Source organism: Molossus molossus, unplaced genomic scaffold, assembly GCF_014108415.1.
Source record: "Molossus molossus isolate mMolMol1 unplaced genomic scaffold, mMolMol1.p scaffold_m16_p_18, whole genome shotgun sequence".
Lineage (NCBI taxonomy): Eukaryota > Metazoa > Chordata > Mammalia > Chiroptera > Molossidae > Molossus > Molossus molossus.
In genome coordinates this window covers 4694844-4717260 of record NW_023425353.1, presented here as the reverse complement: position 1 = coordinate 4717260, position 22417 = coordinate 4694844, and the positions used below count along the sequence as shown (strand labels likewise).

Sequence of the window (22417 nt, the reverse complement as noted above, 5' to 3'; positions counted from 1 at the left end):
ATTACTGGAACTTGGGACAACATAAGTATAGAAATTGAGAGTCAGCGTTTAGAAACTTTGAACCCTGATTGAGTAGTTTTATGTTGAATGAATCTAATAAATAGAAATGTCTATTTTGTATGTTTATTATTTCTCCCATTTAGTAATTTATTTCTTTAAATTAACATATTACCTTAGTGGTTCACTTTTATTTTACTTCAATAAACTATAGCCCAGCTGGTGTGGCTCAGTGGTTGAACGCAGATCCATGCATCAAGAGGTCACTGGTTTGATTCCTGGTCAGGGCACGTGCCCAGGTTGTGGGTCAAGTCCCCAGTGTGGGGCATGGAGGAGTCGGCCAATTGATGTTTCTATGTCTCTCTCCCTCTCCTTCTAAAAATCAATAAAGAAAAAAATTTTTTTTAAATTCTATCTAAAGCCTAGCAACATTAAAAAAAAACAAAAAACAACAACTATAGACCCAAAATGGTTGAAAATTTTAAAAAACTGGTCTTTCACCACTGACAGTTTGAGAAGTAGCACTACTCTAGAAAATAATCCAGACTTTTCTATCATACTGAGGAAAGTCATTGTTCTAATCTGAAAGTTCTCAAAGACCGACATTCGAGGAAATTCTTTAGTTTGAAACTTTGTTCCTAAGAGAAGGCCAACCTACTCATTTAAAACATTTCTAGAATTATTATTACATATAATGTCAAGCTTTTATAAATATAAGAAACAATTTTGAAGAATTTTCTCAAATATGGAAAAAAATTAAATATCAAAGAAGGTAAGGCACATTTTAAATCCATCTTGTGGACCATAGCACAAAGCTTTATGAGACAGATTGATATACATTGATACAGAGTGAAGCCAAGGTATGTTAGTTGAAAAAAAGTTGTAAAACCATACTTGGAATATGATGCTGTATTTTTTAAAATTTAATCCTCACCAGAGGGGAGGAGGAGAAACACTAATGTCATATTGACTGGTTGCCTCCCACATGACCCTGACTGGGGCCGGGACTAAAACTGCAATCCAGGTATGTGCCCTTGACCGGAAATTGAACTCAAGACCGTTCTGCCCTTGGGTCAACGCTCTAACTGCTAAGCCAAACCAGCCAGGGCATGTTGCTGTTATTTTATTTTATTTTATTATATTTTATTTTTATCCTCACCCAAGGGCATTTTTCCATTTTTTATTCAGATAGAGTGGGAGGAAGAGAGAGAAACATCGACGTGAAAGGGACACATCGAGTGGCCGCCACCAGCACGACCCAACCGGAGCTGGGGACAAACTGCACCTGAGGTACGTGCCCTTAGTGGAAACTGAACCCGGGACTCTCTGGACCGCAGGCCGACGCTCTAACCGCTGAGCAAAACCAGCCAGGGCATGTTGCTGTATTTTAAACAAAAAGATTATATGCGTGAAACATATGAACTAATATACAATAAATTCATTGTTATATCTGGTGATGTTCAATTTATAGGGCACAGTTATGTTTTTATGTTATATATTTGCCATGTGTGTGCATTTAACATTTTTACTATGAGTATATGTTGTAATAGAAAAGGAAATTTACATGTTGAAAAACTTACCTCTTTCACTTTTTGATTATTTTATTATTTAAAAAAACATTTTTTTCTTTTTCCTTTATTGATTTTAGAGAGAGAAGGGAGAGGGAGAGAGAGATGGAAACAATGATGAAAGAGAAGATCAATTAGTCGCCTCCTGCATGCCCCCCACTGGGGATTTGGCCCACAACTTGGGCACGTGCCTGACTGGGAATTGAACCAGGACCTCTCAGTCCATGGGACGATGCTTAATCCACTGAGTCAGACCATTTGTGCATTATTATTATTTTTAATCCTCACCTAAGGATATTTTTCCATTGGATTTTATTTATTTATTCATTTATTTTTTGGTTTATCTCTTCCTGACTCCCGCCCCCCCACCCCCACCCCCTTCCCTCTGAGGTTTGTCAGACTATTCCCTACTTCAATTGAATTTTAGATAGAGTGGAAGGAAGAGAAGGAGAGAGAGAAACATCAATGTGAGAGAGACACACAGATTGGCTGCCTCCTGCGTGACCCCAACCAGGGTCAGGGATGGAACCTGCAACCGAGGTCTGTGCTCTTGACTGGAATCGAACCTGTGACCTTTCAGTGTGCAGGTATTGATGCTCAACAATAAGCCAAACTAGCCAGGGCTCACTTTTTGGTTATTAATAAATATAACAATAAAGTGATTAAGATATGCTTTTCAAAAAAGATGGGGGTGGGGGGAGAGTCATACGGCAGACCTATTCTGCTTCCATTTCTCCACTGTCCTTTTGCATTTGGGATCCAAGTTCTGTTTGTTCTTTCAAGGTACACTTGCAACTCTGAGTATACCATTTCTTGAACAACAGAAAGTCATTTCCATGTAAGGTACTTGCTTGGACATATTAAGATCTCCCTACATTTCATTTTCCACTCTCCGCTCCCTACTGCACAGGATAAAAATATGTCAGGTGAAATATTTTCTTGAATTTAAAAGACCTGTTTGCTAGTCAGTGAAACTAGGATGAATTACGTTTACAAAAATACAACATTTGCAAGATTAGAAAGTCTAAAAATGCACATCAGTGAGACAATACACTATTGTGTTCCATCAATTCTTAGACAACTTATTGTAAGACACAGCATTATTTCATGTATCACTAAGAAAGAAAAAACACTGTCAATTCAACTAGAACACGCCATCAATCAAACAATATTCCCTGATTTCAGATGTAAATATAAAAAACTTGCATCTTGAAATCAATTAAATACGGTAATACTTATATAACAAAGAACCTGCAATCTTGTCCAACATGAGTACTTGAAGTAGAGCACCTTAAGCTGCTTTGTATAAACCTTGAACATAAATGGAAGGATACGTAAACATTTTCAGTAGCACACTTTGTTTATTGACCTATGAAAAAAAGAATAGGTCTTAAAAAGTCAGAACAGTAAAAGAATATGCAAAAGAGTATTTCTGAAGGCTATACAAATATGCAAAAGGAATAAGTTATCTTTTTTTGAATGTCTTTTTTTGTTCCAAATTTTTCCCCAAAGTTTCTTTTTAATGATACAAATGACTAAGGACCAGTTTAACAAATCCACTTTATGTATATATTACATGCTTTGGAATATAGATAGAAAATGTTCCAAAAAGTTGTTCAGAAACTGCTCTAGTCACAGTCTGAACAGGAAACCTGTAGAAAAGGGGGAAGGAGCACCTTTTATGGAATTTTGAAGCAGAGTAAAGAAGACAAAATCTGAGATATGGAAATATTTCTTTAAAAAAAATAACTCAACCATAAACCATAGCTAATTAGTTCTTCCACAGAAAGTATGAGGTAGTTTTAGCCTCATAATTAAATCTACTGCAGCTTGGAGTTTTTTTTTTTAATGACTAATCTTGTTCTGTCACTTGGTGACTCAGACTACCTGTGGAATCCATACAATATGCTTACTTTTCTAATGGTCTCCATTTTAAGGCACACAACTCATCTAAAATATGTTTGTTTGTTTTTTGTTTTTTCTTGTCTTTATTTTGTTTTGGGTTCTTTCTGTATCACCTCAAAATACTTTTCCAAATTCTTGATTAGAAAACTTTTCATATGAAGTCTAGCATTTCCAATGACAGCCAAGTTGGGGAGTTGACAGCCTGGACAGCAGCTGGTCACGGCGCTGGCAGCGCAGGGCCCCGGGTGAGACCTCGGCGACTGTCCGGCCGGCGGTGGGGCTCGGGCCGCTTCACCCCGATGCGCTCCCACGCAGCTCCCCCAGGATGCACGCCAAGTCCGGCACCCAGTTCATGGTGCTTATGACAACTGTCACTCTATAAAATCCTAGAAACGTTTCCACGCCTCCAGAGCTTCATGAGAACCCAGCTTCTCTTCAAGTGATGTCCCAGCACTGTGCAAGCTGCGCGCGTGGAGCCGCTCCTGGTGGCCGCGACCTCGGGCCCCGCCGGGCCTGCCCGGCCTCCCTCCCGCTGGGGCCCCGGAAGCCCTTTCACAGTTTGGGGGTTCGCCTTCAACAACCGGTACCCCTTTCAGAGCGCCCGCGGCGGCCGAGTCCTGCGTGGGGCCGCGGTGACCGTGTGCGCCGGGACGGAGGCAGGGGGCCTGCGGGCTTCGTGCGGCTGAGTGTGGGACTCCCTTCCCCGCAAGGCGAGTCCTCTCCAGCCTCCGCCGTCCTGGGTTTCCAGAGCCACAGCCCCTGGGCAGACGACCGCATTCTGCAAGGCACGCTAGTGGGAGGGCGCAGTGCTCGGCCAGGGGGCCCGCTGCCCTTCAGACTAATGTTCCAGGCTTGGCATCTTCGTGCCACAGGAGCCTCTGCTCGCCCCCCTCCAGGCCGTCCTGCAGCCGGCCTCCCGCGGGGCTGTCCAGCGCACTGGGCTCCGCGTGCTGTCTGTCAAAGCAAACCGGCAGTTACGCTCTGGTCGTTTTGTTCCAAGTACAAAAATCACTACACCCAAAGAAGTTAGTAGAAAGCCCTGTTAAGAAAATTACCCCAAACTCCTAAATAAAGCAAAGGATGACTGTAGTTCCTTCAAAGACATGCTGGGGCATCGTCTAACAGGCCATGCAAGAGTATTTAATTCTCTAGAAACATACACGTTTGTCTAATTTACATTAACCATTGACTAGGACCCAGACTGTGTTGAGTTAGACGTTAACTTCGTTTTTTTGTTTTTTTTTTTTGGTCTGGAAGAAATACAAATGATTTCTGTCTAGCGAGAGCTATGATGGTTATAGTTTTATTGCCCTGTGGGACACTACCTGGTTTTGTATCTAATCTAGTAATCTGACTCCAGCATTTGCTTTTTCAGCGTGTTGAATACAGTCTCTTGAATTCTCTGGAACTGGCTTTACCATTATGTTAGTTCTCTCATGTATGAGTTAAATAAATCTTTGACATATGCCTATTTTCCATTTATGTGACAGATATATTTTTAACTTTTTAAAAGGTATTTTCGACAGCCACATTTTAAGTATTTCTTCCAATTAAGGGAATATACCAGATACTTTCCTCAGGGATACAGGAATATATTTAGAGGGAGGCAGGGGTACGTTGGGAAATATTTTAGATCCCTAGGGTTTAAGGGTCAAGTGTAAATTGGAAACAGCATCAGATGTAAAAATCATAGGCATATTTGGATGGTATATCCAAACGAGAGCATCCTATTATACAAACCATTCCAATAAACCAAACCTCATTCTTGTATTAGCAGGATAGAATAGGTTAGGTAGTTAGTAGATTTCCTTTTATTTGAAATTTCAATGCCTTTTAGTAAAGGGAATAAAGTCTTTGGAAGAAGAGCTTTGGATATAAATACTATGTGAATCCAGGTATTTGGTGTTTTCATCTAATAAAGAAACAGTCAGATTTCGATGACTTCACACATCAGTCAGAGCAAAGCGACACACAGACTTGAGGGGCTGTACTTACTACAGCTGGCTACACCTAGCAAGACAGAATTTACAACTGATCTCATTTCTGGAGACATAATCATTCTCGGGGACCGAAGCCCTTGGTTTAGCCTGGTGATAGGTGGAGTGAGATAAGGAAGAGGGAGGGAAATGGAAAGAGTGAGTAAAAGAAAACAGTTATTTGAAAACACAGTTTGCAGCAGCAGAGCCAAGGCGTGGACTACATTTTATATATGGTGGCCCAAAAGGCTTGAACAGTTCTAATTTTGTGAAGTTTATGGTGCTGACTATTACACCACATCATACTAAAAAAATTTTTTTTGGTAAAAATTTGTAGCTTTCTATAGTATTAAGACTTGGACATCCTTGGGGAAAAGATCTTAAATAATGTGCACTTCATTTATATTGATCTAATCATAGATCTACTGCTAAGCATTTCAAATCTTAGGAGATCTAAAGTTTTTCATCTTTATCTTGAAACCCAACTTCTCTTATATTAAAAATTATGTGTTCATCAATAATAACATGCATTTTAGGGAAAAATTTCTAAAGCTTTATGGATGATTGTCATTATACTTGCTTTGTTAATAGGTCAGGTTAAATTGATCAAACCATATCATAATTTTAAAAAATCCTAAATAGACATAAAATGAAAATAAGCACTCCCATAACTGTGGCTGGGAGGATAAACTGGCAAATTTTTCTGGAAAGCAAGAACTTAAAAGTATATACTTTTCAATTTAATCCTTTAATTCTACTAATTGGAATATATCCTAGGTAAATAATCTGGAATTCAGACAAAAATTTTGTACAAAAATATTAAAAGAAGCATTACAATTAAAAAAAAAGAAAGAAAATCCCCAAACCATTCAAATTCAAAATATGCATAATTGTTAAATAAAGTATGGTGTATTTATTAGTGAAATATCATATTGGTCACATAAAATAAGGATTAAAGAGCTTTTAAAAATATGGAAATATGTTTGTTATAATATTAGTAAATAACTAGGGTGTAGAACTTCATACACGATGAAGGATGTAAAATTGTATATGTGATATCATTATGACCATGTTAAAAATGAATACAGAAAACTGTGGGCAATATGCCAAAATGTTAACAGCTGCTATCTCTAGATGGTGGAATTATGGGTAAATTATTTCTTATTCATTTATCCCTTTATTATTTTCTTAATCTTCCACAATGAGCTCATATTAAGCGAATGTGCACACACACACAATGGGGAAATGTAAATAGTTCTAATGTCCTGTGCATGGTGCCCCGTGGACATGAGACTCCCCTATTAAGCCATCTTAGACTGCCTGAAATAGCTGGGCAGCCTCGCTCAAAACAGACGTTCCCCAAAAATGCTTAGTGCCCAGGGAGAGCGGTGTTAAGAATCCTATTAGAACTGTCTTCTACAGGGAACGTTTTATATCATTTCTAACTGAGTCAACAACAGAGGAAAGTAAAAGTGTATAGCCCTGGCCTGGTAGCTCAGTTGGTTAGAGCATTGTCCCGATATGCCAAGATTGTGGGTTTGACCCCCAGTCAGGGCACATGCAGGAACCAACCAGTTCATGCATGAATAAGTAGAACAACAAATCAATGTTTCTCTCTGTCTCTCTCCCTTCCTCTCTCTCTAAAACTCAATCAATAAAAAATTTAAAAATGTATACAAAAATGAAAAATATTTTCACATGTATTATCAAAAATGATTAAAACTGAACTGAAAAAAATTCAGCACAAATTTTGTACCAAATAATTTTAATGCTTTTATTAATATATTTTTATTGATTTTTTTTTTTTTTTTTTATCCTCACTCGAAGACATTTTTCCATTTTTTGTTCAGATAGAGTGGGAGGGAGGGAGAGGAAAAGAGAGAGAGAAACATTGATGTGAAAGGGACACATCGAGTGGCTGCCACCCACACGACCAAACAAGGCCGGGGACAAACTGCAACCGAGGTATGTGCCCTTAGCGGGAACTGAACCCAGGTTGCTCTGGACCGCAGGCCGATGTTCTAACTGCCGAGCCAAACCGGCCAGGGCTATTGATTTTTTTTTTTTTTAGAGAGAGAGGAAGAAGAGAGACATAGAAACATCAATGTGGGAGAGAAACATCCATCAACTGCCTCCCTCATGGCCCCCACTAGGGATCGAGCCTGCAACCCGGGCATGTGCCCTGACCAGGAACAGAACCAGCGATCTCTTGGTCCATGGGACGACACTCAATCCACTGAGCCACATCAGCCGGGCTCATTTTAGTTCTTGCTCCTAACTCATTCTCAAGCATTATTTACAGAAATCCAAGCTATGTCATATCCTCTGAAGTATATTTTCATTAGAATTCTATTTTGAGCACACCTTTTGTTAAGTTGAGACAATTGGACTAATATTTCAAGCCAAGAAAAACTCCTGCTGAATATGGAGAAGAAAAATAAGGTTTTTAGGGGTGAATACGTCCAATTTGCTAGTAATGCCAAGTGCTTTAATAAGAAATTAACCTCTCAAATTCAACAATATGAAAACCTCTGTAACATTTGATTTTCTGAAATTCCCCAGAAAATGCCCACGTCTTAGCCCCGAGGGCGTGGGTGACATTCTGTGAGAGGGCCAGGGAGAGCAGATCTCTTCAAACTTCCCTTCTGTGTAATACGAAGGGCTGAGAGATGTAATTCAGAGTTTGCAATCACTTTAACAGTCAATCATATTTTAACAAACCGCTCTTAGATAATTCCTCTGGATTTTACAAAGGAGCACTTTGGGGACAGCTGCTGTGTCTGCAGCCCCTAGGGGCCAGACACAAACAGGCAGCGAGTGTTTGAAAGGAAGCTGCCAACTGTCCATGGGGAATCTGGTATGAACAGCTTTTTCTGGAGCAGAGAGGTTTTTCCCTGTAAGGTACCAGAAGAGCCTAAGTAGATAAACTGATTATACAGTTTCAAGTATTGCGATGAAGAAAACCTTCAGACACAGAATTTAATGTACAGAACTCTAAGAATGGGCTCACATTTGAAGGAACTAGGTTAGGGGCAGCCACTGTTCCTTACAGGGGCAGATATTTTGGGCTTTGTTGGCCATAATGGTCTCTGTCACACTACGTGACTCTGCCCAATAGTGCAAAAAACAGCCACAGATAATAGGGAATGACTGAGTGTGGCTGTCTTCCGAAAAACTTTATTTGCAAAAACAGATGGCAGCTGGTTTGACCCATAAGCTATAGTTTGCCAAGTCTTGAAGATTACTTAGTAAAATAAAATAAAATAAAATAAAAGGGGGTTCCTGGATTCTTTGACCAGGGACAGGCCACCAGAATTTTTGAGCACTGCTCCCTCACCTGCCTGGAGAGGGCAAAGGGCTGTAGACGTTGCCGTAGCAGCTGGGGTAAGAAGGACGTGCTGGGGTCTCGTATTCAGAAAGCCCTACTGTTATCTGAGTCCTCCAGCTCCCAGAGGCATTTGTAGAAGACACTAGAAATAAAAATGAAAAAATGGACAAAATTAGTGGTAATATTTAGAGTGAAAATTGTTTAGGCCATTTATACATACATTATAATCAGCTGTGTGCAAAACAGAGCGTAAGAACCAGTGTTTGGAATCAGCTAAGTTCCAGTTCCAGTCTGGTCACTTACTGGCTGTGTGACCTTGGACAAACAGCTTATCCTTGTTAAGCCTCAGGTTCTTCATCTGAAAACTGGGGATAACAATATAAATATATCCTTATAGAGATAATATCAGAATTAAATAAGGTAATGTATGAAATTACTTAGCTCCTGGCACAGAGTAAACACTCAATAAATGATAATTATTAATATTATTCATGGGGATGAGGTTAATTAAAAGACATTCTATAAAAAAAATAACCCAAAAGACAAGCCAGATATATTGAATCTTCCCATTGGGTGGCTGGGACACAGGGCTCCAGGTGCACAGGCGACGACCGAGTTCTTGGAGGCCTTCTGAGGAAGAGTTCCTGTTGAGCTGTTGAGACTTGACTGATCCTCAGCCAAAGGCAACACTGGTCACTAGGAGGATTAAGGCATATTTTTTGCCTTTATAAAAAGGTGGACAGGTGGGGAAGGTAACTAGTATAAAGAGGGTTTCAGGAAGAATAGATTTAGCTTTATTGAGGGGCCGGACTGGAACAAGACAAGGGCATAATTTGGGAGCAAAGCCCAGTAATGCCTTGTCACTGGGCGCTGACTGTCCCCTCTCTAAGACCAGTCCTGCTCCACACCTAGGATGCACAGGCGACCACAGTGCCGGGCTGGTCATCCAAGACTAAATAACCAGCGCTGCTCATGGTCCTTCCAGCTGTCTGCCCTTCTTTCTGTTCCTGGCAGCCAACTTCCTCCTCTTCTCTCTCACACCCACGAAGCACTTCTGACCCGAGTGGGGCGAATACACTTCAAAACCCTGGATGCCACCAGGTTTTGACTCAAAGACATAACACTCGCATTTCAGTCAGGGCTGTGAGGCTTGGTGGTCGAGATGTCAGGGCTGGAATTGAATTCTCACTCCACCACTGACTAGCTTTGGAGCAGGGTCACTCACACTCTGAGCCAGACCTGCCTCAGCTGTACAGTAGGACGATAACCACAGCACAGGGCACAGACTGCTGCGCACACTGCACGGGACTGCACACGACGTGCCTGCCAGGTGCATGGCACAGGGTCAGATGCCAGTCAGTGCGGCTGCATCACTACTCAGACTGAGCCACCGAGAGAGCTTCCAGGGGCTGGAAGGAACTACGAACCCCTGATCATTTGGCAAAAAATCGGGAACTTATCACCTGTTGTAATTCATTTCTGTAGCTGTAAAATACAGACAGGAACGAGGAAAATCCCAAAAGGAATTCTGGGAGCACTGACTCTACAATATCTCCTTCCTTAGAAAAGGGTGCCTTTTGGTCTATGGAGCCAAATCCAGCCGGCATTAGCGAGGCTCACACAGGGTTCCAATCAGGACACATTAACTCCATTCTCCTCTTTACCCCCAAACTGAGCCAACTGCTGGAGTGTTGGCGGCTCGGGGCTACACCTGCTCCTCCCTGGCCTCGCTGTTTAAGGAGCCGTACCCCAGCCCTGGGCCCTGATGCCCATCCACATGCACCTGAGCCCTCCTGGCTTGTTTCTGCCTTTGCAGCACTCTGCCCAGGTTTGGTTTCCGGAACTTCAGGGGGAAGAAAGGCATTCTCTAGATCAGAGCCATAAATAACAAGAAATAATTACAGGGGCCTTTTCAGGAGTTAGATGTGGCATTAGATGGGTGAGCACTTGTGGAAGTCCAAAGTCCTGCACAAACAGAAGGGAGCTCAAACCCAAATAGAAATCTCCATGGAAATGCCTCTTGTGAACAAGCTTATGAAACTTTTAAAGGTACAGTTTTCACTGACTTTTACACCATGATTTGAGAATCCCGGCGCATGTCTCATAGAGAGTCACGTTTGAAGAAGGGGGCAAGACTCCCGCTCTCAGGGGTTCATGGCTGTTCAAAAATTCATTCATTTCTTAGAACCTTTAAAATGGCTCAATTTTCATACATTCCTCTGGCTGCTACCTGAAGTGTGAGCTCATCAAGGCCAGAAAGTGTTCCAGCACCAGCTCCCCAAGCACCCTAGATGTGCCTGTGTGTTTGCTGAAGACATTAGACCAGAGACAGACACTCTTCTTATCCACCCATTTCTCTGCCTAAAGTTCCCGCACAGCTGCGGGTATGCAGTAAGTGCCCCACAAATGCCAGCAGCGTTAGGGGCCAAAGACAGTGCATGAAGGGAACTAAACAAAACTATCTTTGAAAAGCCCTTACACCAACTGTGAACTGGACTATACATGATTATTGAGTTGAGACAAGACATAAAAAGTTCTTCCAATAGTGCCAGGAACAGCACTTAGGAAATGCCAGCTTCTCTCACAGTTATGAGAAGCTGTATGCAGGCACTGAGCATCCAAAACAAACTGATCAAACTCCCGGCACTGAACAGAAAAGGAGGTATAATCGTTTTCTTCATACTAGTCTGTTCTTTTAATACATCAAACCTCAATGACCTGAACACGTGTAAGAGATGTGACTGTCAATACCAGACCCAGAAAAGACGAAATACGTGAAGCCCCTAAAGTAGGGCAGCATATGGAGCAGGTGCTCATTGAATGTTTGTTGGATTTCAATCTACAACTTGCTTCATCAGACCCGTGTGGACTTTGGAGAGCTGGAGGGACCCGTTTGAAGGTGGCAATTCTTATTGTGGCTCCACCCCATGACTACCACCCTCCTGACCTCGGGTGTTGTTCTCCTGATCCTTGAGGGGCATGGATCGGTGTGCGGGAGCAAGGGGCAGAGTCACATCGGACGGCAAGTGCTGCCTCACCTGAAGAGTAGGAGGACGCGCGGCTGCCTGGAGAGCAGGGCAGCTGCAGCCTCTGGAGGCCCCTGTCCGAGTCGAAGCTGGTCTGGGGGCTGTGCCCCTGCTCCTTCTGCCCCGAGGCCCGCTGGTACCAGCCACGCAGGTGCTCTGCAACTAAGGCCTTGTGGATGTTCTTGGTGATGCGCTCGGACGCGGCGGCCTTCCTCGGCAGCCGGAGGGTTGCATATGGGTTATGGGGCACGCGGTCCCCCTCGTCTTCATGGAAGGACCTGCTGTAGTCCCGCTGGCGGTCGGATCCATAGTGGGCCGAGGAGCGGTAGGAAGGATTGACACTGTACTGTCCTTCCGTGTCATTCTCGTAGACGTAGCCACCGCTGTAATAAAGGTCACACTCTGCATATGGCGTGTACCCAGCGATGTAGTAGCTGGAAGAGGGCTGCTCGTGGCTCTTGGCGTAGCCGCCGTTCCTCAGGCTGTCCCTCTGGGCAAGGTTAGGCATGCTCCCCGAATTGGAGGTGGAAGCGTTCTGTTTCTTGGACCTCCTCCGGCTCCGGGCACGGGTGTCCAGGGTGTGGGCGCTGTGACAGGGGCCTGCCACCGGCGTCACGCAGTAGTACTCGGCGCTGGACTGGCTGGTGCAGGAGGACCCGTCGTCCAGGACCTCGGTGCTGCTGCTCCTCTGGGATTTGCAGATGGAGAAGAACGGCCTGTCGTGGTCCGTGTCCAGCAGCAGGTGTGACTGGGACTCCAGGCTGCCGCTCCGCTGGCGGAGGTGCTGCGATGAGGACTCGGGCCTGGCAGAGGAGGAAAGCAAACTTGTGAAAGAGAAAGGAGGAAAGGGGACCAAAGTAAGGAAGAGGAACGCCACAGTGAGGGATTCGTAGTCACTGAATTGCAAAAGGGCTTTTAAGGTTTCCCAAGCTGACCGCGCAGTAGAGCCCATTGGTTCACATTCAAGTTCACTGCCATGGTCAAAATGAGAAAAGAACCAGGTTCTGTCAATTGTGTAACCCATGTCCTTTCTTGAGAATCAGAAACATCAACTGATGATGCAGACTTTCATCAAAGCCCGAAAACAACCACCACACAGCCTTTGACGGGTCCTGCCTGCCAACAGGACAGGACCCTGTGTGCACAGGGGCTGAGCGAGTCTCGGCTCTGCCCTTTCCACTGTGTTATCCTGGCCAAGGCGGTTAACCTCTCTGCACCTCGCTTCCCCTGTAAAGTGAGGACAAAACTGTGCCTAATATCTAGTTAGGCTTATTGTGCAAACAAAATAACATGGTGCAAAAACACAGCAGAGCCGTCAGTAAATACTTCGAAATGTCACTGCTGTCATTATCTGCAGCCTCACCATTGCATGACAAATGGTTACACCTATTTGGAAGATTAAGGTAAGAAAACAGCCCTGGCCAATTTGGCCCAGCGGTTAGAGTGTCGGCCTGCGGTCTAGAGAGACCCGGGTTCAGTTCCCGCTAAGGGCATGTGCCTCGGTTGCAGTTTGTCCTCGACCCTGGTTGGGTTGTGCGGGTGGCGGCCACTCGATGTGTCTCTTTCACATCGATGTTTCTATCTCTCTCTTCCTCTCTCTCCTCCTGCTCTATCTGAACAAAAAAATGAAAATATATCCTCAGGTGAGGATAAAAAAAAAAAAAGGTAAGAAAACAAAACAATATCAACTTGAACATATTATATTTTCTTTGCCAACATGTGTGGTATGGTGAGTAGGAAATGCAGATCCATAAAATAGAGACCTGCTGTCCAAAGTCCCTTAAAATGATTACAAAACACAACAAAGTAAAACAAAACCTTAAAGCAAAGATGAAAGAGCCAAGGAGACTTAAAGAAGCGCTCTTACTCCAGGTGGCTGCTGCTGTAGGCGTTTCGGGTGAGCACAGGGGTGGTGGGCATGCTTCGTCCTCCCTGCGGCCGCCTCTCCGGGGTTTTGTAAGGGCTGCTGTGTGTCGACAGCATTTCTCTGTGATGGGAAAAGAATTCAGGAGATGATGAGTCTCCAACATCTCTGGCAAACTTGTCATAAGCTGAAAGAAAGGGCGCACAGGCAGAAACACGGGAAGTGTCTCGGTGGTGTGGTGCCCTGGCACGTCCTCGGTGAGTTTTAGAAAAGTCCATGTGGTCTGACTCTCTAAGTCATAAGTATGAAGAAAAAATAAAGCAGTTTTAAAAAAGCATGCACTGAATGAAATAGACTAAAAGCAATAGAGCAGGGGCAGCAAGCTTTCTCAGAGAGTAACCATGTGTGTCTTCACATCACAAAATACTATTGCTTTTGATTTCCCCTCCAACCATCTAAAAATATGAACATCATGCTTAGCTCATGGGCCATATAAAGCAGGGGTTGGGATGAACCCGGCCCGTGGGCCACGGTTAGCTGGCCCTGGTCTGCAAGGCAACCTTCTTAAATCCGCTGCCCACTTCCTAGCACAGTGAGAAAACAATTTGAATTTAATTTTTAAATTAAATGACTTCGATTAACTTTTTACTTATCACAAAAGCATGTCAAGTTCATTGCAAAAAAGTTCAAAGATACAGATAAAAAAAAATTTTAATGTCTATAACCTGATACCTTACAGCCAGTCAACACTAAGTATTTTCAGATATTTTTCCTAAGCATATATACTTTTAAGCATTTATACTTTTTAACAACAAAAAATGAGGTCATACTGTATATTCTTTTTCAAAACCTACTTTAAAATTGTAAATTATATTAATGTTTCATGTTGCTTAATATTTGTTTACAAAGTTATCTTAATGACTATGTATCATCCCACTGTAAAGATTTACCATGATTTATTTAAACAATACATTTGGGTTGCTTTCAATTTGTCATTAATATAAACAATGCTGCAATAAGCATCCTATATTTAATTAGTTCAACAGAAAAAAATCCTGTAAGTGAAATTACTTGGTCAAAGACCAAACTCATTTTAAGCTATTGGGGATGTGGGCATAATAATTTTTAAGATAATGATTCTTTTTTAAAAAAATCCTCACCTGAGGACATTTTCCCATCAATTTTCAGAGAGAGTGGGCGGAAGAGAGAGAGACACATTGACTGGTTGCCTCCTGCACGACCCCGACCAGAGCTCAGGATTGCAACCAAGGTACGTGCCCTTTACTGGAATCGAACCCGTGATCCGTTGGTCTGTGGGCTGATGCTCTAACCGCTGAACCAAACTGGCCAGGGCAAAATAATGATTCTTAATGATAATTTTTCCTTTTGCTGAAGTAGCTTTGTTTCCCCATCTAATAAATATGTAACTTGTCCCAGCCGACAGGGCGTCCTTCAGTGAGGAGTGTGCTGGGCCTGGGCTGCCCTGTCCTGCAGACTCCGCCACATGGGCAGTGCACTTGAAATGGCTAGTGCAACTGAGGAGCTGAGTTTTTAATTTCATTTAATTTTCATTATGTCAGACAGCAGAGCTCTGGACACTAGGATCTCTCCTGTTTAAGGCAACAGTTCTTAAATGCCAATCTACAAATGGAGCTCATATGTGACAAAAGTTTTCACTTGTCTTTGACAAATCAGAAATATAATCAAGTATTGGTTTTACCTTCATGAGTGAAACATTATTTAATCTAAATAATCTTTTATTTTGAGACTCATTTCCATCCTTGCTGAGATATAGTATAACATATTGACCAAAATCACTACGGGTTTTGGAGTAGGCTACCTAGGTGCAAATCCTAATTCTGATACCTACTAGTTGATTCATGCTTTCTGGTCCTTGGTGTACTTGTCTGTAAATGGTGACGACAGTAGCAGTCTTATCAGAATCGTTGTAAGGATTAAACTCATTTATATTCACTAAAGCACTTCAAACTGTGTCTGAACAACATATAGGAAGCCCTCAATAAATGCCAACTTCATCTCATTATTATTGTTATGATAATGATGATGGATGTATCTTTTATATTTATCTGTCCTTTTGTCCATGAAATCATGGTGGTGTCTGTTTGAACATCCTGATTAGGTAAAGTACATAGTTGCCAATCCTATCTTGGGTCCTATTTAAAAAATTAGTATTAATTCATGTAGCCAAATTTTGGGAATCACTGGTCTGTCATCTGTTTAAAATCTGGTATTATTACCCTGGTAATTTTTACCTGAGATACTTGAGAAAAGAGTTGTGCCATCAGTTTTATAGATTATAAAGAATTTAACTCCCACTTTTATTTGAAAAATCAGAAGTCAGTCCCGTCACTTGGTTGGGTTAAAATGGTATTTAATGAGTTTCCTGATAGCATGAGTTATAAAACTAAACTTTGGACACTATACCCAAATCCAGATGATAATTAATGCCCTTATAATTTAATATAGATCTTTAAATACAAGGAAATAGCCACACGTTTTGTAAACATTCTTACTGGTGTCACCGCCAGGCACTGGGGCCAGCTTCCCTGCACAGGAACCCCCGAGGACAAGCAGGGAAGACAAATGGGCGCGGCTCGGAGCAGACCCGCGGCAGGCAGCGCCCCCTGCCGGCGCCCCCTCACCTGGACTGCCTGGCCTCCGCCAGCTGCTCGCTGAGCGAGGGCTTTCTGAAGTGGATCCGCTCAATGCCCAGAGACTTCGGGGGCAGAAGTCCTGGAGAACGAGGCGCTGAACTTGATCGCTGCCCAGCCAGAGTGAAGGCGTCGTTGGCTATAAAAAGGAAACGAGTGGATGAGTAAATAAGTAGGTAAGTAAATAGATACTGTGCCAATACCCCAAGAAAGAAATGAGAAGATCCGGTAAAGTGTTCTTCCAGTGGTGATGTTTCTAGAAGCACATAACTTTCAGGGAGTAGATTTTTATGTGATCCACTACAGAAAAGAAATCACTGGATACTCTTGTGGGGCCTGACCCAACCTGTGCCAGTTCAGTAGGCGCCGCTCTCAGCAACGACCTCTCTCAGGTGGAACACGGTGATACTCTAGGTTTTCGGAAGTTCTTTTGCTGAAAAATCCCAGTGTAAAAAGCCAAGAGAAAGTTGCCCAACTTTACTGGCCTCTGGCTGACCGAAGGCTCGCCCTGGCAGATGACACTGACTACTGAGGGCCTGGAGCCCGCGTCCCACTGTCAAACAGGAAGGGGAGCGTGAGCGAGCTCCGCTGGCGGGAGGGCTCAAACGGTGCAACTTCACGCACCGTGAGGCTTGGGGGAGGCAGAGCAGGGGGAGCGGCTCTGCCAACTTGCTTAAACCCCATCAGCTGGACGCTGCCACCTGTAAGAAACCATCCATCGTTAAGTGGTGGAACACACAGGCCATCACAGCACTGTGTCGTGACACAACACAACACACAGACACAACTTTGTGTCTATGAAACCAACATAGTGACATGTAACCTAATTTCTAAAATGTATATTTCTTCCTAAGGAAAATAAGATTAATTCCCAGTTATCCAGAATACAGTGATAATCACAGTCTACACTATAATTTCCTGGTTTGATATTGTACTCCAAATATATAAAATGCCACCACTGGGAAAATCTGGGTAAAGGACTGTATTACTTATGCAAATATATAATTATTTCAATAAAAAGTTAAAAAAAATTCTATAGAGCCTTACAAATCCTTATTGAGAGACTCACTCATGTTATGGTATTCTTTTTAAAAAATCATTTATTTTGCAATTACAGTTGACATACAATATTATATTAGTTTCAGGTATGCACGCCAGTGATTAGACATTATAAAACTTACTAAGGGATTATCCCCAAAAATCTCATACCCATCTGACACCATACATACTTATTAGATTATTATTGACTATATTCCCTATGCTGCACTTTATACCTCCATGACTACACTATAACTACTAATTTGTACTTCTAAATCCCTTCACCTTTTTCACCCATCCCTGCAACAGCCCTCCCCTCTGGCTACCATCAAAATGTTCTCTGTATCTCAGTCTGTTTCTGTTCTGCTTGTGATTTTTAGATTCAATTATTGATAGATACGTATTTATTGACATTTTACTGTTCATATTTTAAATCTTTTTTTTTTTTTTGTCGTCTTCTTTTTCTTAAAGATGACCTTTTAACATTTTATGTAATACTGGTTTGGTGGTGATGAACTCCTTTAGCTTTTGCTTGTCTGGGAAGCTCTTTATCTGACCTTCAGTTCTAAATGATAGCTTTGATGGGTAGAGTAATTGTGGTTGTAGGTCCTTGCTTTTCATCACTTTGAATATTTCTTGCCACTCCCTTCTGGCCTGCAAAGTTTCTGTTGAGAAATCAGCTGACAGTCTTATGGGTGCTCTCTTGTAGGTAACTAACTGCTTTTCTCTTATTGCTTTTTAAGATTCTCTGTCTTTAACCTTTGGGATTTTAATTATGATGTGTCTTGGTGTGGACCTCTATGGGTTCATCTTTTTTGGGACTCTTTGTGCTTCCTGGACTTATATGTCTATTTCTTTCACCAGGTAAGGGAAGTTTTCTGTCATTCTTTCAAATAGGTGTTTAATTTCTTACTTCCTCTCTTCTCCTTCCAGTACCTCCATGAGGCAAAATGTTAGTGTGCTTGAAGTTGTCCCAGAGTCTCCTCACACTATCTTCATATTTCTGAATTCTTTTTTCTTTTTGCTGTTCTGATTGGGTGTTTTTTGTTTCCTCATAAACTAAATTTTTGATTTGGTTCTTGGTGTCCTCTACTGTATTGTTAATTCCCTGTGAATTATTCTTCATTTCAGTTAGTGTATCCTTTATTTTTGACTGGTCCTTTTTTATGTTGTTGATGTTCTCACTAAGTTCCTTGAGCATCCTTATCACCATTGTTTTGAACTCTATTTCTGGTATATCATTTGCTTCCATTTCATTTAGTTCTTTTTCTGGCAATTTCTCCTATTTTTTCATGTGTGACATGTTTCTTTGTGTCTGCATTTTGGCTGCTTCCCTGTGTTTGTTTCTATGTATTAGGTAACACTGCTGTGTCTCCCAGACCTGCTAGAGTGGACTTGAATAACTGGTTTCCTCTAGGGCCCAGTGGCGAAACCTCTTCAGTCACCTGAGCAGAGCACTCCAGATATACCCCTATGTGGGCTGTGTGTACTCTCCTGTGTGCACTTGAAGTTGAGCCTTGATTGCTGTTGGCGTCACTGGAAGGAACGACCTCCAGACCAATCGGCTGTGAGGACCGGCAGCTACTGCAGCTGCAGAGCTGCTGTGCAGGAGCCAACCCCACGGAGCAGGACCTGCTTCAGTGGGACTCTGGTGCTCATCGCGTCTGCCCCTTGAGTGTGTCGCTCGTGGAGGTTGCAGGGCTGTAATCTGGTGTGGTCTGAAGCTGACTGCCAGGTGCACTGGCTCTGGGCCTCCCGGGAGGGGCAAGGTCAGCCCCTGCCTGTGCTCTGCCTGCGGCCACCCAGCATGAGCTACAGAGTGATCTGCAGATGGCTGCTACTTGTGTTGGGCTTGGAGGTGCCCAGGAGAGACCAAGCTGAGAACCAAGGTGGGCAGTCGCTAGTGCCAGGCCTGGGGCTATGTATCGAGAGGTAAGGGGCACGCTGAGGCCAGCTGCTGCCTGTTTGAGAGATTTTAGGAAAGTCTGAAGCAGGAGCCAAGACAGGCCATTCATATGGAAAAGCCACTGGAAACAGCTTGGATGAGCCTACAGGTTGGGTGGGGCGGGGTCTCAGGGAATCATGGGAGGTGGGGGGGGGGAGGGTGGAAGCAAAGAGTGTGATGCAGGTTGACGGAGACTTAGACATGGTGCCTACCTGTGGGCTCTGTGAGGGGAGGGCTCAGCAAGGGAACAATGGCCTCTGCCAGCACTATGTTCTGGGAGAAATCTGCCCCCACAGCTCTTGCCCTGATGCCAGAGAAGTTAGTTCCTCCCCATATGCCCCTGGTTCCTTTCCAGCTGCTGCCCCAGTGCTGCAGCTCAGAGGGAGTGAATCTGAGTAAATCCATGCTCTGGCCCTTTAAGAGGAACTGCCTGGGACTCCAACAGCCTCTGTTTCACCCAGCCACAATCCTGCTGGTTTTTACAGCCCGAAGATATGGGGACTTTTCTTCCTGGCACTGCAACCCTGGGCTGAAGAGTTTGGTGTGGGGCTCCTCAGCGGGGACCTCCACAGCCAAGATATCCCTTCCGATTAAAAACCACCACACGTGGGTGTGGGCCCAGCTCATTCAGAGCCTCCGCCCCTCCTACCGGTCTCCATGTGGCTTCTTTAATGCCCTAGCTGTAGGACTTCCATTCAGCGAGATTTCAGGCAGTGGTGAATGATGATTTGTTTTGTAGCTTGTTGTAATTTTGATGTCGTGGGAGGAGGTGAGTATGCGTTTACCTGCACCACCATCTTCACCCTGTCTCATGTTATGGTGTTCTGGTTCTCGAAGTCATGCAGTCTGCAAGGTACTGTATTTAACACTAACCTGTGTAGAAGTTCATTGTAATCCCTCTTTCCCAACCTTTCTGCATAAATGTGAGCTAGTTCTACTGTTCAATAAAGAAGAATAAGTAGGCTTCAGTTAACTAAAAAAATTATCTTACTATTTCAGAATAGCTAATATTTTAAACCAAAAAGGGGGAGCTACTTACGATCATCACAGGTGGTAGTGTCGGACAAAGAGCTGCTCTCCGAGGGGATTATGTCTTCTGTGGGTAACAAGGACTGCTGTTAGTATAGCCGCATTCAGACACCTACCATGAGTTGCACAGAGCAGTGTCTAGCACAGCGCATCTTAGAGAAATGTAACCACAGTACACCAAGAATAATTATTATACGAATGGGCCCATTTACTAATGAAGATATAAACATCTCACATATTTTATAAATATTACACTGGATTATTTCTTAAAATGAAATAGACTTCAAGGGAGTTTTGGTTTTCAATAGTTTCAATCTAGTTTCTACACAGAATGAAAACTGGACCCCACACTGAGTGCTTACAACCCACACTGGGAAGAAAGATCATGCCATTCATGTCATCAGTGCTAAAAGCTGTGTCATACACGCCTGGATGCTCACTGAGAGCCTCCTGCCAGCGTGCTTTGCTGTAGAGCCCTCTCCTGAAGAAAGGGGCTGTTTTAAATAGAGTGTGGACTCTTTGTGGTGCGTAAGCTTTTCCACTAGGTGAGTTCTCTCAACAGTGTGTGGCACTACTGACATTTTGGATAATTCTTGTTGGGGGACCTGTCCTTTGCTTTGAAGGGTCTCCAGCCTCCACCCACTGAATGTTCAGAGCACGCTCACCCTCCATTGTGATAATCAAAAGTGTCTCAGACATTGTCAAATGTTCCCTGGGGGCCAAAATTGCCCTGGATTTAGAACCACTGGATTAGACAGGCCTGGGTTCAAATCCCGTTAAATTACTTAATCTCTCTGAGCATCATTTGGTTCTGTTTAAAAATGGGACAGGAACAGTTCCTGCTGAATAGTGCTGAGGTGAGCATTAAGTGAAATGATGGCTGCAGAGCCTTTAGCCCGGCTCCTGGCACAGGACAAATGCTCACTGAGCATGAGCTACACTTACTACTTTGTGACCTAGACACAGTGTTGTGGGGAAAGAACTCTGGTGGCTGGACATGCCCGTAGTGCTCTCGGTATTAGTGGTGCCCATCATGTGTTAAAACATGGATTTAGCAGAAAGAGGCATCTCAGATGTTTTGATCAGCTTTGGCAAACCATTTTCACTCAGTGTCAAGTGTTGGTAAGATTATGGTCAAATGCGACGCCTCAATGCCAGCTCCACAGCCTCATGAAGGGGATCTCTCCAGCCAATGTTCACTTCCATCAGAGCCGGGTGGACTAGCTCTGAATTGGGCAGTCGAGCCTGAAGGCAAGGTGCCAGCATAGGCAGCTGTCAGACACATTTAAACAAATCTACTCAGCGTGCATGCTCAGCCACTGGCACCAGCTGCTGCCCAAACGTCAGTCACTGTCAGGACACTTGAACGCTGCCCAGGTGGGGAGGGCTGGGCCACGCAGACGGCTGGGAGAGTTAAGCGCACTGCTAATCGCCCTGCTCTGTGAGCACAGAGCAGAACCGCCACCAGGCCAACGGGACTTTGGGTGCAGAATCCAAGCCGTCCTAAAGTCTTCAGCTGCAGTTGACTACCACTAGTGTGTTGATGTCTGTGCCTTCGCTTGCCAAAGTCATAGGCCCTGAACCCGAGTATGCTTCAAACCCAGTTACCATATTTTGTCAAATCTAAGCTATATAATTATTTTACGTCCCAGTGAAAAAAGAAAAATTTACTGCCAATCATAACTATAACACCGTCTAGTGTAAGAATGATCCCAATTTCACAGATGTTTAAATGTGAAAAATAAATCTTGGAATCAAAGAAATAGAATCAGGTTTCAACCAATGATGAAGGCTGAAAACCATGCTAATAAATATGTAAGGCCAATTGGACTTGAAATCTACCTAAATGAGATTTTTTTTCAGTTTACTTTTTTCTGAATATGAAAGTTTTAGATAATGTTTTAGAATTTTGAAAATATAGAAGAGTGTTAAGCAGAAGTGTAAATAAGAAGAACATTACTTGAAATTCCACAACTACTAGTATTTTAAAATACTTCCCAACAAGTCTTTGTGTGAACAGTTATATTATGTTGGGACCATGTTGCATTACAATTTTGTATCCTGCCTTT

At 43.2% G+C, this 22417-nt stretch overlaps 1 protein-coding gene across 1 annotated transcript in view; it reads right to left on the bottom strand.

Moving 5' to 3' along the window:
• Window positions 1-3401: 3401 nt before the first annotated feature.
• FRMD4B (FERM domain containing 4B) overlaps window positions 3402-22417 on the bottom strand; it is a 189715-nt gene continuing 170699 nt past the window's right edge. The window contains exons 18-23 of the mRNA XM_036267152.1: window positions 20359-20415; window positions 16328-16475; window positions 13668-13787; window positions 11813-12603; window positions 8784-8916; window positions 3402-4424 (exon numbers count right to left, since the gene is read on the bottom strand). Of these exons, the coding sequence (XP_036123045.1) occupies window positions 4304-4424; window positions 8784-8916; window positions 11813-12603; window positions 13668-13787; window positions 16328-16475; window positions 20359-20415 (1370 nt within the window). The 3' untranslated portion in view covers window positions 3402-4303. The remainder of the gene's footprint in view (window positions 4425-8783; window positions 8917-11812; window positions 12604-13667; window positions 13788-16327; window positions 16476-20358; window positions 20416-22417) is intronic.